At 39.6% G+C, this 14,976-nt stretch overlaps 2 protein-coding genes across 3 annotated transcripts; one reads left to right on the plus strand and one right to left on the minus strand.

Moving 5' to 3' along the window:
* The first annotated feature begins 514 nt into the window (after window positions 1-514).
* Window positions 515-12,255, plus strand: LOC144055561 (polycomb complex protein BMI-1-B-like). 2 transcript variants are annotated; one of them, XM_077571638.1, is made up of 9 exons: window positions 515-691; window positions 1,361-1,488; window positions 3,367-3,463; window positions 3,538-3,593; window positions 3,708-3,837; window positions 4,083-4,122; window positions 4,227-4,325; window positions 6,880-6,960; window positions 10,994-12,255. In XM_077571638.1, exons 2-9 carry the CDS (start codon window positions 1,371-1,373, stop codon window positions 11,372-11,374), a joined length of 1,002 nt encoding a protein of 333 aa, XP_077427764.1. In that variant the 5' UTR covers window positions 515-691; window positions 1,361-1,370; the 3' UTR covers window positions 11,375-12,255. The 2 variants fall into 2 exon arrangements, with proteins under 2 accessions (XP_077427764.1, XP_077427765.1); XM_077571639.1 differs by lacking the exon at window positions 515-691 and adding an exon at window positions 710-1,144.
* Window positions 12,247-13,719, minus strand: LOC144055562 (uncharacterized). Its single transcript, XM_077571640.1, has 4 exons — window positions 13,520-13,719; window positions 13,240-13,380; window positions 12,786-12,902; window positions 12,247-12,668 (listed from the first exon to the last, which is right to left on the minus strand). The coding sequence occupies exons 2-4, from the start codon at window positions 13,336-13,338 to the stop codon at window positions 12,489-12,491; spliced, it is 396 nt and encodes a 131-aa protein (XP_077427766.1). The 5' UTR covers window positions 13,339-13,380; window positions 13,520-13,719; the 3' UTR covers window positions 12,247-12,488.
* Between the last annotated feature and the right edge of the window lie 1,257 nt (window positions 13,720-14,976).

Raw genomic sequence — 14,976 nt, forward strand, 5'->3', positions numbered from 1 at the left:
AAATACAGCTATATACAAGCATTAGTGTGCGAATTCACCATCATCACAGTATAATGATAATATTTAATAGCATTTTGCTAAATCGGTTTTTGGTTAAAATTATGACTATGGATTAGACCCCACATTTAAAATGAGAAAACTAATCATGTTCGATCATTACAATATTGCTATTAACTTCTGTTCTGTCTTTAAGAATTAGAACCAAATGCAAATATATATGTATTTTATTTAAGTGTCAATAATGCATTCATAACGAAGGGCACCAAAGGCTCTTTTTTATTCAAACAATTACTTTCTCTGCTTGAGAAACATTAAGTAAGCAAGTGTGTTCATAATTTATGCTATATATTATACAAAGTGTTTTACATGGCCCCAATGTGCAAATAACTGTAATTAGTCAACGACGCAGCATCAAAAAGCCAATCAAACGTCCTCCCTTTGCAGAGAAGTGTCCACAGACTGGACCAGTCAGTGAGCAGTGGGAGAGCGGCCCACACAGGCTCGAGGTGGAGTGGACACGCCGTCAACTAGGCGACAAAATAATATCACGTGACACAAAATGGGCAGTCCTCTGACGCGGCTGAAAAAAAACCCCAATTTTCTGGCGCTGCTGCAAATTGTAACCAAGTGCTAAGAGCGTATCTGGATCCTCGCTGGGAGGAGAAAGAAGCGTCGATGTCAAATAAATCAGGTACGAATGGATCTCGGCCAGCAGATTTGTGTGCGTGGAGACACGCTGCTCGTGTGCTTCGCTTCCGCGCACTCCCTCTGCACGGTGTCACATTTTGAGCCTCTCTTGTTCGCGTTCTCATACAAGCCCTGTCAGTGAATTTAAGATGGCTGCTTTGTGTACCAGTGTGATTTTCTGAAGCTCTGCGCCTTTTCAGTGTTGGCTTTTTTTTGCTCGATGTGTTCCGTCGTGCCGCTATCTCGAACGGCAGAGCTCCGCACAAATGGGCTCCGTCTTTGTTGCTGCTCTGGCCAAACAACCAAGCTGATGCCCTAAGAGGAGGCCACACAAGAGCTAGTCAATAGTGGGCTGCTGTACACCAGCACTCGGGCTGCTGTACACCAGCACTCGGGCTGCTTGAGCTACACTGCTCACCCGGACAAAGCTTCGTTTATCGCTTCAACGTTTTTGCAGGTATTTTGGCCGCGATGGGCTTTCTTTGTTGCAGCTTGCAGCTTGCAGCTTGCCTGTCCAAGGGCGACCCGCAGACATCGTCTGCGCGACAAGACTCTCAATATAAGACGGACAACTACTTGTCCCATGAAGCATGATAGCTCCCACCTACCCTACATGTGATTTTTAAATAATAAAACAAAAACGACATAGTTCACCATTTGTTTCTCTTTGCAGATTTTCCCAGATGGACAAAATGCAGCCCAACAGGATTAAAATCACAGATCTGAATTCACATCTCACTTGTCCACTGTGCGCTGGTTACTTGGTTGATGCTACGACCATTGTAGAATGTCTCCACTCCTGTAAGTACCATCCCCTTTTAACCTCTATAAAACTCAAAGTATGGTTAAACTTGTAAGTCACGTTTGGGCATCCTGCAATTATTTATGCGGGAATTTTTCTAGTTTATGATGCTCTACACAGGGTTGTATATTAACAGTGAGCCGATGGCTCGGGGCTAAATGACTGTCGGACCACCCAAAGTTGACTGACGCTGGCCTGACTGAACCAGTACACAGTTCTTACATAAATACGATGAAAGCAACAGGGGTCACTGATAGATGCCCGTTTTGCTAACAAATGGTGGGACACGACTAGTCGGTTTTCGTCCACTATTCACTGAAACAGCCACTGACTAGGTCAGTACAGACAGATTCTAGTCTGTCACTGACAGCACGTTTTGCTTACGACTGACGGAAACACGCTCCGATTAGAATAGTGTGACTCTTCAAAGTTGTTCTCAAATCAAATAAATCTAATTTTATTTATATTGAACTCTTCATATATTAAAAAATGTAACACAAAGGGCTGTTCAAAGGTAAAAACAACCAAAAGAGAAGGAAGGAAGAAAAAAAAAACAGAAATCAATCCCTCCCATTGCCACATGTAAATACATGTACTGTACATACGAGGGGTGTAAATCTCTCCAATCAAGACGATTTAATAAGAATCTCAATACATGGGGTGCAATTCGATACAAGGACTGTTCGATTTTAGAATGGAATATTTCGGTTCGATTCAGTTGGACTATGATTCGATTCGATTTAGCGGTGCAACGATTGCTCTACAATTTACATAAATCTTTATATATGAGGCCTTAAAGGCCTAATCCTTAAGGCCTAAATGGGCCTTCGTTTAGGCCTATAGGCCTACAAAAAATGAGTAAAAAAATATATAGTTAAATTATGGAAAAAATATATAAATAAATAATAAACTGATAAGATAAAAGCTAAACTAAGTACGTCTTAAGCCAAATATTTTAACACAAACAAAAGCAATATAACATTGTTGCCATTTTTATTTTATATATTTTATTATTTTATTTTTATTTTTTTGTTTTAAAAGTAACAAATGAGTCAGACGGCACAAAAGGCAAATATTTATTAGGCACTGTTTCTGGTTTAAACCACTTAAATTGATCAATCATTATTGGTCTTTTTACTGCGTTTTTAACATTGTTTTGTGAGTCAAGTCCTTCCATAAGGAATGGTTTGAACAAGATATAAAACCCAAAATGTAAAATAATCATTTTGATTTTATACTGTAAAAAAAAAAAAAAACATATGCAAAAAGGTGATTACACAGAAGTACCGGTTCTATTTTCTTATAGGCTAAGATGCGGAATATGAAATAATCATTGAAACTTATCGTACTGAATATACAGGGCTAGTGCTGGTTCTGGCAGGCCCACCACCCACAAAGGCTTAAGCTAAAGGCTTGGGACCCTGTGTATACTAACTGTACATGTCGTATAGGCTGTTCCACACCTCAAAACAATCCAGTTACGATTATAAGGTCAAATAAAACAATATTTTTTTCTTTTAGCTAGAGTGAATGTCTTAAAAAATTAGAATTTTTTTTTCTTCATGTTGAGGCCTCAAATGCTGTTGCAACCACTGAGCAGTAGCCTAGCATTACAGGGAGCAAGGAGGCACACTCAGTTACAGCTGTACTTATTGGTTTTGATTTGATTATCTTATATTTATTGCCTAGAAGTGTTTTCAGATAAATATTTCCCGTAATTATGACTCTACCCATGTGTTAGGTTGGCATAGTAACAGACACCAGCGTATTAGGACTTGCGCTGAATTTCAGAGGTCAAAGCTGCCCTAAGAACGACTCCTAGTGTTGTAAAAATGTTTTATTAATAGTGACTGGCTGCATTGTGTCTGTCTGTGTAGTTTGTAAAACATGCATCGTTGCCTTCTTGGAGACAAACAAGTTCTGTCCTCGATGCGACGTCCAGGTTCACAAAACATGTCCACAGCTCAGCATCAGGTAAGCAAGCTTGGATCACATTTACTATCATTTATTAAAGACATTTTTGTAATGCATTTCTGTTTTCCTTTTAGAGCGGATAAAACTCTGCAAGACATAGTATATAAGCTTGTTCCCGGATTGTTCAAAGGTAAGACTTCCCATATTTTTATGTTACAAAGCGCCTTTGAAAAAAGCTTTGTTTGATCTTTTTGCAGAAAATGTCTTTGTATCTTTGCTGAAGTTTGTTATTCACTGTTCGCAGATGAGATGAAGCGGAGGCGAGATTTCTACTCTGAGAATCGGGTTCTGGAACCTGGGGAAGTGGTGGAGACATTTAACATCGCTGAAGATGAAATCATCAGTTTGTCAATACAGTTCTACGAGAGGAACAAGTTAGTTGACATGCATACTTTATATAAATATTGTATTTTCAAAATCAAATTTTAAACTGACCAAAATGCATTGACATATCTCATTTGGCCTATCATGTATTTCAACTATAGACAATTCAAAAAATTGCATTAAATCGTACAGGTTTTAGTTATTTTTTCTAAATGATGTGTTCACCTTATTTTAGCCACTCTGAAATGCTAGTCAGCATTTACACGATACTCTGATTTTCTGAAATTTCCTGCAGAACTAATGAGAGGCAGCATGCAGAGGTGGATGGAGACAAGGTAAAAGCTGGTTTCACTTTAGAGATAAGGATTAGTGAAATCAGAGTGCACTTCCTGTTTATGTTTTTTGTGGTCCTCACCCTGGATTTGTGCTTGGTTTTCAGTCCAATGGTAAACGCTTCCTGCAGTGCCCAGCAGCCATGTCCGTTATGCACTTAGCCAAGTTCCTCAGAAGTAAAATGGATATACCCAGCAACTACAGGGTAATTACACACACAAGAATACAATCTCATTATGAAGAATGCATCCAATGCTGTTAATGCCAGTTGTCAAACCCCAATAATGAAACAGATAAATGAAACAATAAATCATAAAAAGGGCCTGACTGACTCGAGAGCAATATCTCTTGGATTGAAATATAGAACAGTACAAGTATCATTTCATCGTCTATTCTGATACACAGGTACCCTGTTTATGAACGTTCGTAGATACAAATACTGATGGAAGATGTATCTGGATGTAATCGTGCTTTAATGAATAAAAAATGTCTCTATAACCTTTCCATCATGTCAACTTGCCAATTCATAGGAAACGTACATGGGTCAGCTCTAGAATACAGAGTAGTGCGCAACATTTGTGCAATGTTTGTTGACAACGTGACATAAAACTGTAGTATGTTATATAGACAAGTTTTGTTCATTAATCAATTACTATTTACTAGGGGTGTGCCAAAAAATTGATCCTCATAAAAATCTCGATTCTCATTTAGTATGATTCAGAATCGATTTTAAAAGTCCCAAAATAGATTTTATTTACATAATTTTATACTGTCTTGCCTTTGTATGTGTGTGCCTTTATTTGGAGCGCTGTTCATGTTGTACCTGATTTGGCCACTTAGGGGCAGTGTGGTTCCACGCGGTCTGATACACTATTAAGTTGTAGCCACATTAGAGAGTAGAAGGAAAAAGTCACAATCAAGTTATTCCAATAAAAAAAGTTTTTTGCAGTGGGGAGCCGTTCTTTTGAGTGATAAAAGTGCCGCGAGTAGGCCTAATAATCGCTAAATACAGTAATTTCTGGACTATAAGCCGCTACTTTTTTCACTTGCATTCAACATAGAGGAAGTGCAAGAGCATCAGGCAGAGCAAAACAAACCAAGTGATCCCAAATACAGTAAGAAATACAGAACAAGAGCGAGACAATTTGCAACCTCATTATGGGAAAAAAAAGTAGCGGGAACCCGGTGTAGTAACAATAACATTAACACCTGTGGTTTACAGACGGGTGCGGCTTATATGTATAACAAACTCGTGTATTCCCCAAATTTAGCTAGCGCGACTTATAGTCAGGTGCGCCTTATAGACCAGAAATTACTGTATATTACATGGCTGGAGTCTCACCTTACTAGAGTTGACATGTTTTGCCACCACCGCCCTCCTACGTATGCCCAAAAGACAATTTAGCGAACGTAGTTAGCCATGTTGGTGCTTGCCTCGAGTGTTTGACCCAATGGGTCGACCGCCGCAGGCCCCGTGATTTGGGATCCCGTCCATCGCTTGTCACATTCTGCTTTGCTCTCACAAGCTTTTACTAACTTTAAAAAAAAAAAAAAAAAGCTTATCCTGCTGGCTGTTTTGTTAGCCAGTCCAGCCTATGACTCCGACTACCTCCCGCTAGCCGCTCTTGTTATCTGCTCTGACTAAATCCAGCTGGCTCGGTCTTTCGGCGTCGCTTGCCGGGCTTTTCACTGGCTGCCGAGTCGCCGTCGCCGTCGCTCGCCGAGGTGGTAGGCTTGTGAAGTGTGGTCTCTCTGAGCCACCGTAGTGTCTTGCTTCTAAATGCATACACTTCAGCTGCATTATATGATATAGCGACGTCTAGTGGTCACTTATTACACACTGTGCCTTTAACGCTGCTTTATGGAAATTGAATCTCAAATTGTTATTGCCATGTGTGCTCGAAAAATAAAATAAATAAAAATGCACCCTTTAGTACTGAAGACTCAGCACAGAGTCCATACTTGCCAACCCTCCCGATTCGTGCAGGAGACTCCCAAATTTCAACCTCATCTCCCGTGTGGCTTCTGATCAGTCATTTCAACCACTAATCTCACAATTTTACAATAAATTAAACAGTTTACGTTGTGGGGAATATTTGACAGAGTATCTGGCAACCCTGGCCTGCTTACATTGTAAGCGGTCGGTTATGAGACGCCCGCATTGAGCATTGAGCCGAGCACAAGGCACCTTCCCGGGTCGCTTGGAGAGTTGGGCCATGGGGGAAAGTTAGAAGGGAAACGTGCGTAAAAGGAAGCCGAGCAAAGAGCCCGTCCAGAGTTCCCCCCCCCCCCCCCCCCGAGCACAAATCACCCGATTTTTCACAACACAAAGTTGGCAAGTATGGCACAGACGCTGGAAACATCATAACCAATTTGTTTACAGAGGTAAGAAAAGTTTTATAAAGCCATGATGAATGCTCTCGGCATAGTAGCATTCACATTCCACTAGCATGATGTAGCTAAAATAGGCAATCGACAAATCACAGAGGAAAATATCACAATGTTTAGCCTGAATGGAACGCCACGAGAACGCGCATGACGTCACATCCGCAGACACAGGGCGGGAAACTCAAACCCAAATCTGGTCTGAAAACTTGGCCGGAGGCTTGCAGGAGTACTCATTGTGAATAGCTAAGGTATTAATCTACTTATTAGAAGTAATAAACAAAGTTAACAAGGCTATTGTAAATATATTTTGGGGCAAATTGTTAATGTGGTGCAATGTGCCACAACTAATGTTGCATAATGTGTGTTTTTAGGTAGAGGTGTTGTATGGGGATGAACCTCTGAAAGACTACTACACGCTAATGGATATTGCCTACTTCTATGAGTGGAGGCGGGTGAGTGAAGGAGTCTTTTTCATGCTTTTGGATTTTTATTGGCTGAGTTACAGTGTTGTGAAAAAAGTATTTGCCCTCTTCGCATTTTTTGTGTTTACATAGTTAAGTTTGCCCACTTTAATGTTTAAAATCATCAAGCAAATGTGAATTATTACAGCATTTCAATCCGATTCAAGACTGGACTTTGACTAAGCCATTCCAAAACCTTCATTTTGTTTTTCAAAGCAATTCAGAAGTTGATTTGTTGTGTTTTGGATTGTTAGCCCATTGCCGAACCCAAGTACGTTTCAGCTTGAGGTCACAAACCGATGGACAAACATTCTCGCTCAGGTTTTTATGGTAAAAAGCAGTATTCATGGTTTCATCGATCACATCGCTAATCACCCAGGGCCTGTCCAGGAAATGAATTCAGCTTTCAAAAAAATGTGATTAGCTACTGTTAATTCATGATTTAATAAAAGGAGGGGGGCGGCTACCTTTTCCACACAGGGTCATTTAAAAACTAAATTATCTTTACTTGGCTTATTTTTGTGTGATATTTGCTACATTTGTTTGATGAACTTAAACATTAAGTTGGGAAAACTACAAAAAAATATGTAAGAGTATGAGGGGAGGGCAAATACTTTTTTGGGGCACTATATATGTGCAACAAGTAGCATAAAAAAATGCTTATTATAAATTAAACAGGCCTCACGAGGTGGTCTGGATATTCTGACATTTAGTCAGTAAATTAAAAATAAGTTACTGTCGAGGAAATAAGTAATTGTGAAATGGCACATCTCAGCCATTTTTAAGATGATCCTAAAAATAACTAATTGTTTGACAATCATGGTAAAATTATGTGGTAGCTGTTCAATGGTGCTCTTGGCATACACCGTTTACATAATTGACAATAATGTGCGGGCTCCTTGAAGTGAATGACAAAAACTATTGCGTTCACTTCTTTTTCATTTGCAACTGACAGACATAACACTATTTTTGTTTTGGCCCAGTTTTGCGAATCAATGTTTATTAATGAGGAGCAAATTGTGACACACAAGCTGTGATGCAACTTGCTTATTTTGAGCTTTGTTTTGGGAGACAACTACTCTACCGCCTGGGCCATGCTGCTTATAATGGGTGTTTGTATATCAATAGTGTCAGGTGGAATTCTCGTACCTCCAAAAGACCCCCCAAAAATTGGTCTTTGGTCTCCTTTTGGTGACATCACTAATATACTACAGTAGAGGTGGCATGGCTCATTGGTAGAGTGGTCGTCTCCCATCCGTGAGGTTGTGGGTTCGATCCTCACCCCTTGTCGAAGTATCCTTGAGCAAGACGTTAAATCCTAAATTTGCTCCCAGTGGACCGGCCAGCACTCGACCACTGGTGTGTGAATGAGACATTGTAAAGTGCTTTGGGCACCATATGGTGTAAATAAAGAGCTATATAAAAGCAGTCCATTTACCATACTAATACATTGTAGGAGCAGCACGGTGGTCAAGCAGGTGGTAAAGTCTCCCAACTTGAAGGTTGAGTTTACTCCTCAACCCTTGAGTAAATTAACTTTTTAATAAACAAGTAAAATGTACTGTATTCCAAAAGTGTTGTTTAAATTTCAGAGTTAAAAAAAAAAGTAACTAGTCACCGTGCATCCGTGCCAGCCAGAAAATTGATGAAAAATCTCCTGGGGTCAATTTCACAAAGCAGGGTCAACAAATTCTGAGACCAACCTTGAACAGCAAGTTGATCTATCCTGAGATAGGAAACTCTGGGTTTTTAGTTTCGGGACAGCTGATTTGAGTTAGTTTGATCAATGCAGAGTAGTAGTACCACCACACTAAAAAGACCGCATCAATGGAGCCCCGATTTAACGAGTCACCATGGCAACTTCCGCGTTTTTTACCACTCTCAACTGCAAATCTTAACGCGATCATATGGGGAATTTCAACATGTATTTAGAAATAAAGTGCAACACCGCAGCGGCTCCCCATAGAGGAAGACGGCGTGGGAGAACGTTGCTGCTCGAGTCGATACGTACATTTAAATGTAGTCCTTAGTGCAATCACAAAGCATAATATTACAGGAGAAACATGTTGAATGGTAGCTCATTCATTTATTTCATTGATGCAGGTGAAATCTGCGACAGAGAAGCGCACTTGACTTGAGATGAAATATAAAAACATTATTCAAACGGCTGTAAGAAAAAACGGAGCGTGACATACAATATATGATGGGATATGAGCGCATGACTACGGCTGGTAAAGTTACAAATGTAAGGGATGGATTAAGTTGGTTATGTAGATGATGGATTATAATGTGAAACGGTACCATTCAAAAAGATAACTGTCTGGAAATGCCAGAACATCTATGCGCGGCCAGATAACCATCTCATGATGAATATTTAATTCCCTGCGCACCAATGCTGCCTGCACACTCTAGAAAGAGAATTGAACCAATTTAAGATTACAAATTGAATTGTTGACCAATTTAATAAAATTGCTTCAATTGGTAACACACGATTGAATTAAATTAATCCAAAGTGAATATATTAAAGTAGTTCAAACTAGTTGAATGGTACCCTTGCCATGGCCTGAGGGGGTCTGCATCATTTTTACTGTCACTAAGCAACTTTGAGGAGGATGGTAGGAATACTGCCACACAAAAAAAACTACAAATGTGCTAACTGCTTTATGGCATACGTCAAAAGCTACCCGTAAGAAAGGACAATCAAGGCTTAACATTGGCCCGGATTTCACTCCAGCGAGTGAGTTAAAAAACGGCGCAATGCACTTGTCCTCGAAGGAAATGTGGTCTTCCTTCAGACATAACAATACCACTTTTGTCCATATGGCAGCGCCATAATCAACATAAACTGAACATTCCTTAGTGTTGGTTCTAAGTGTATTTATGAATTAATTAAATTTTATATTCACTTGAATTAAGTTAATCCAAAATTCATCCAAAGTGAATGTTTAGTTTAATGAACTCATAATTAATTAAACTTAATATTAATTCAATCATGTGTTACCAGCAATTTTATTAAGTTGGTCAGCAATTCAATTTGTTAATCCAATATTAATCCTAAATGAATATATTAAGTTTAATGAACTCTAAATTAATTAAACTTAATGTATTCACTTAATTTAATTCAACCGCGTGTTACCAATTGAAGCAATTTTACTCATCTTAAATTGGTTCAACAATTCTCCTTTTAGAGTGCACAATCAACGGGATCATTTGTCAAAAGGACATGCTATGTTCGTGAAAAAAGTTGAATTTTAATATAATTTTTTTGTTGTTGTTTTTTAAATAACAGTCGGCAGAACTATGTTACGCCAAAACTCGCCATGTGACTTTATGAATGAGGAAATCAAATGTCGTTGGAGGCAGAGACAGAGAGAACCTCGAAGTTCATTCTGATAAATGTGCTACCAACCATGTTAGGTTCATAGATTTTGTTACTATGATAACTGACCAAGAGCTTAAGTTACCTCTTTTTATGAAACAGGCTAGAGTTACCTCCTTTACTCTGGTTTCAGTGAACTCGCTTTCTGAAACGGAAAACGCAGAGTTTCCTGCATTTCAGGGTTAACAGACTCAGGGTTCTCACTAAACCTGCTTTGGAAATGGACCCCAGATCACTCTAAACCCATACACTTGGTTCAGTTATGGCGGCCGCTCTCCTCTTGCTGAGTGTAACTGCTGTGGGGGATGTGTCAGGTGGATGGAAAATGCATTGGGACAAACTTCATTTTCTAAAATAACTGTCGATTGAACTTTTATTAAACTATATTTCCGATACTTTTATTCAAATGTACCGGTATTCTAACGCTCATTTTTTTTTAATTACTAGAAGTAGTAATAAAATATAAAATATTTTCAACATGAATAAATTACATTAGAAATACTTACATCCAAGTTCCATTTCTTTTGAGTGTCGGCAACATTCACATGGTCTGTTACCAGGTATTTTGTTTATGAACAATTTGAGCTCTCCTTAAATTGGACCAAGTGAATGGAGCAGTGGTTTACATTGTGTACCTGTGTGCAGACTGGACCCATTCCCCTGCAGTACCTGGTCAAACCCACAAGAAAGCGTAGGAGGCCGTCCCAGTCCGCCGTCCAGGGCCACTCCGACGGCGTCAACACCAGCCCGACCTCAGAGAGCGATTCACAAAGCGACAAAGTCCACAGTCCCGCTTCGGCCCAGATACCCCGAGCCTCCACGCAATCCTGCCCTGCGCCTCACACTCTCTCTCCTGCCATCCAGAACTCCAACGGTACCACTGTGCCCAACAGCACTCAGCGACACGCTCTCGCCTCCAAACAGGGAGCCTCCGCTCGGAAGGTGGCAGTCAATGGCACAAGCTCGACGGCCAGCAAAGAGGAGGTCAGGGGAGGAGAAAAAAGCGGCTTGCCTCCTGCAACCTAATAACTGCGTATGACAACAGGGAGGACAGTGTTTGGATTGCTCCCTTTTTTCTACAGAGCAAAAACACAAACTGGAGCCTTGTTTCTTTTGGACTTAAAAGGCAGTTTTCATCTTTCACCATGACACTCAAGTGTGCAGCCAAATAGATGTGTGTGTGTGTGTGTGTGTGCGTTAGACTAGAACAGTGCGCACATACGGACTGTACGGTTATGTATCAAGTGTGGGCATGTGTGCGTACATATGTATAAAGTTATCTTTTATACAAGACATTGTAATCATTTTGTATTGTAAACGCAGTGGTTGTTTCATTTCCACCGTTCATTTTGTACATTGATTTGGATTCTGTAAAACTTAACAAATTGCAGAAGTGCATTGCAGTGAAAATGGCTGCACCATTTGGATATAAAGTTAAAAAGAGCAATTATTGCCTTGTCATTTGATAACTGCTGTATAAGTGTCCAGTATAAGCAAGCACTCATGAGGTTAACATGTTGATGACAAAAACTGTTGATGCACTTTCCTTGAGTACGGCCACAGTCCAAACCGACAAGTATTTGCCACCATGAGAAGCTTTCACTTTTTAAGCACTCCCACACTCGCCTGTGAGTATGTGTCACACCATCGTACTTTTTGTCTCATGTCAGAACTCAAAAGGGATTGAATACATGGCCATGTACGTTTCGTAAAATTCGGCATTCCTTTTGTTTCCGTTCCAACAGCAAAACAATGCTTCAAAGAAGAAGAAAAAACAGCCATTTGTGCATGTTTTAGGTCAATAAAATGTTTACTTACTAGGTTTTTTTAAGTGTCAAATTAATCATTTCTTGAGAACATCAGGAAGTTGTGAAGCATACTGTGAAATAAAGTTCAATGCTTATCTATATTGTCAAGTTAAGCTTTTAATAAGAAACCATTCACTCGACTGTTCTTTTGTAAATGTTCCATCACACACACAAATTTTGTAGAGGATCGCCAACATGACATTTACAGTTATCATGTTACATCAAATGTGTGTAGAGTATATTCTGCCTTATTTGTTCTCTAAAATCTGCAGTAAAGTTGGATTCACAGATATGCCAAAAAGCCTCTTTGGGAGCAAGACACTTTTTAACAGTCAGTTCTCTTCATGCAGCGGGGCAGATATGATGAAGTCCTGCTTGTGAGTGCCATCACAATATGGACGGTTGTTTGTGTATTTGCAACCGCACAGCCAAACTGTGGAGTCTTTCTCCGGGACGAAGCGGACTGGGGACAGGCCTTGGGCTTTGGTCTTGTGTGCTCCATCACAGAAGGGCTGGAAAAAAAGGTGCACAAATGATGTATACACTAACTTAAGACTGTGGTTTAACCACGTCAGTTTCAATACCTAATAGAAAGTGTACTGTATATGTATTACAGTTATAGCTTTTACCTGTTTCTTGCTGTATCCACAGGAGCACCAAGAGTAACGCTTTCCACCATCAAGATCCACTTTGAAAGGCTTTTTAGAGGGGATGACTGGTTCAGGAGGAATTGTGGAGAGATGAGCCTGATGACAGTTGAACACAACTTGTTTACACTTTAGAATCCATCCGTCCGTTATCTGTTCTGCTATCCTGTTTGTCCTCATTAAAATGAGCTGGAGCTTTTCCCAACCGACTTTGGACGGGAAAAATGCCGACGTTATCAAATGATATACTGTATTTAATTGTTTTATTGTGCGCCACTCGCTCGTTCAACAAAACAACTACAGTATCGTTTTAAAGTGTTGAAGGTGACTTGTGCGCCGCTTGAACGTCACACGTACAGTCCGGTATTTGCATATCAGTACAGAAAATGCAATTAGTATACAGTATATGGATATGGAGAGTTAGAGAGGTGTTTACCTTGGAAGCCACAGCTGTTATCCGAGATTGTTTCAAAATTGAGGTTATCCATCCGTGATCTAATTTGGCCATCAAGGTGTTCATTTTTTTCATTGACATCTTGCCGCAGTTGGAGTTAAAAATCGTATCTTCTCGCTTAGTCTAAGCCAACACAACACGCCGTTACCATGATTTAACAGGAAATGACAAAAGGCTGCTTTTTGTCAGAGACGCTCTATATAGCGACATCATCATTAAAAAATATGATGAAATAAAATAGTGTAATTCCAAACTGACTTACTTGTGATCAGCGGTACCATCTGTTCAAGGTGCAAGAAAGGTTGGGTTGCTTATTTAATAGTAACGTGTAAATCAAGTGTCAAACATTAAGCCAATCAGAAGGTCGATATAGTTGGAGTGGCAGGTCAAGAAGTCAATAGGCGCCACGAAACTTGTACGGTAGAGTCGCACCCCTAAATTTGATTGGTTGTAGTGGAGTGTCACAAACCGGAAGCGAAAAATATGACCGCTACAATTAAAGTGACACATTCAAATGGGCGCGGTATACTTTTCCATTTAGATTGGGTAAAAACAAAACCATCATCGAGAAGAACAGGAGCGAAGAGTGACAAATTAATGGAGAAATGAAATCTTACTTTCTCGACGTCGTCCTTTCATTGATTTGACGTAATTGACGAGTGTCGCAAATAAAGCGGCTTCGTGTATCCACTTTGTGATTTGTTTCACGTGGGATTGAATCAAATATGCTTGTAACTTACTGCATGCATGATCTTGAGTTGGTATCATCGGGAAGCATTTATAGCTTCACCTTTTTTTATCTTTTTTATTTTTTTTAAACACATCATAGCCTCATTACAATATGGAGTAAATGCATTCCTTCACTCCCAAACCAAATTCTACACACAACACTAATTATTGCAAAGAGAAAAAAGTTAAGTTTTGTGTGTGCAAATGCATTTAAAAAAACATGTACATAAGTATTAACTTTTGCCACGAAGCTTAAAACGGAGATGCATATGTTTCCAGAGAAGGGTTTGGGCTACAGCAAAATGTCATGAGCACAGTGGTGACGACCATCATCTGTAAATGAAAGTCCTTCCGAACCAGCAGGACCCTTTCTAGTGCTGGGCACCCGTCTTAATTGAGGAATCGGGGGAGGAAGTACTTTGCCATGTATAGAACTTTTGAGGAGGGAATGTATTCAATTTTGGCGTGAATGACTCAGATGTATATTTTAAATGATTGGAATTTACTGTGAAACAACAGATAAAGTGCCTTAAGGCACAAGGGTCGAACTCATTGTCCGGGGGTCAGAGCTAAGCCGCCACATGATTTTACAGTGTGTGGCACGCAAAAGCAAATCAACTTCCAGGAGCTTACTAAAATCTGCACCAAAATTCCAAATTGTCATATGTAACAAATAATGTTGAGTTGTTACATTATTACAGTAACTCAAACAATAATTGAAGAAACTATTATTCTTCACTTCTGATTTCAAAACTAGTTGTTCATCTTCTTCTTGTTGCGTACTGTATACGTAATCATTTGTGATTAAACATTTATTTCATAGTCATAACGGCCATCCAAGTGAAACTGTAATAATTTCAATGTGGCTCACGATGACAAAAATGACTTTGACATTCCTCCCTTTTAACACATTTTGTCAAATCTCTAATGTAATCACTTTCTTGATCTGAACTTTATTTAATGGCTCTGCACAAAATAGTTCTGAATTAA

This window comes from Vanacampus margaritifer, chromosome 7 (genome assembly GCF_051991255.1).
Source record: "Vanacampus margaritifer isolate UIUO_Vmar chromosome 7, RoL_Vmar_1.0, whole genome shotgun sequence".
Taxonomy (NCBI): Eukaryota; Metazoa; Chordata; class Actinopteri; order Syngnathiformes; family Syngnathidae; genus Vanacampus; species Vanacampus margaritifer.

Excerpts from the sequence above, each read along its gene's own strand:
- LOC144055561 (XM_077571638.1), top strand. The coding sequence starts at position 1,371 with ATGGACAAAATGCAGCCCAACAGGATTAAAATCACAGATCTGAATTCA. Across the intron at positions 3,594-3,707 it reads TGTTCCCGGATTGTTCAAAG|ATGAGATGAAGCGGAGGCGA; the intron begins GTAAGACTTCCC and ends CACTGTTCGCAG. Across the intron at positions 4,326-6,879 it reads ATATACCCAGCAACTACAGG|GTAGAGGTGTTGTATGGGGA; the intron begins GTAATTACACAC and ends GTGTGTTTTTAG.
- LOC144055562 (XM_077571640.1), bottom strand. The coding sequence starts at position 13,338 with ATGTCAATGAAAAAAATGAACACCTTGATGGCCAAATTAGATCACGGA. Across the intron at positions 12,903-13,239 it reads TAACAGCTGTGGCTTCCAAG|GCTCATCTCTCCACAATTCC; the intron begins GTAAACACCTCT and ends AACTGTCATCAG. Across the intron at positions 12,669-12,785 it reads GTGGATACAGCAAGAAACAG|CCCTTCTGTGATGGAGCACA; the intron begins GTAAAAGCTATA and ends CTTTTTTTCCAG.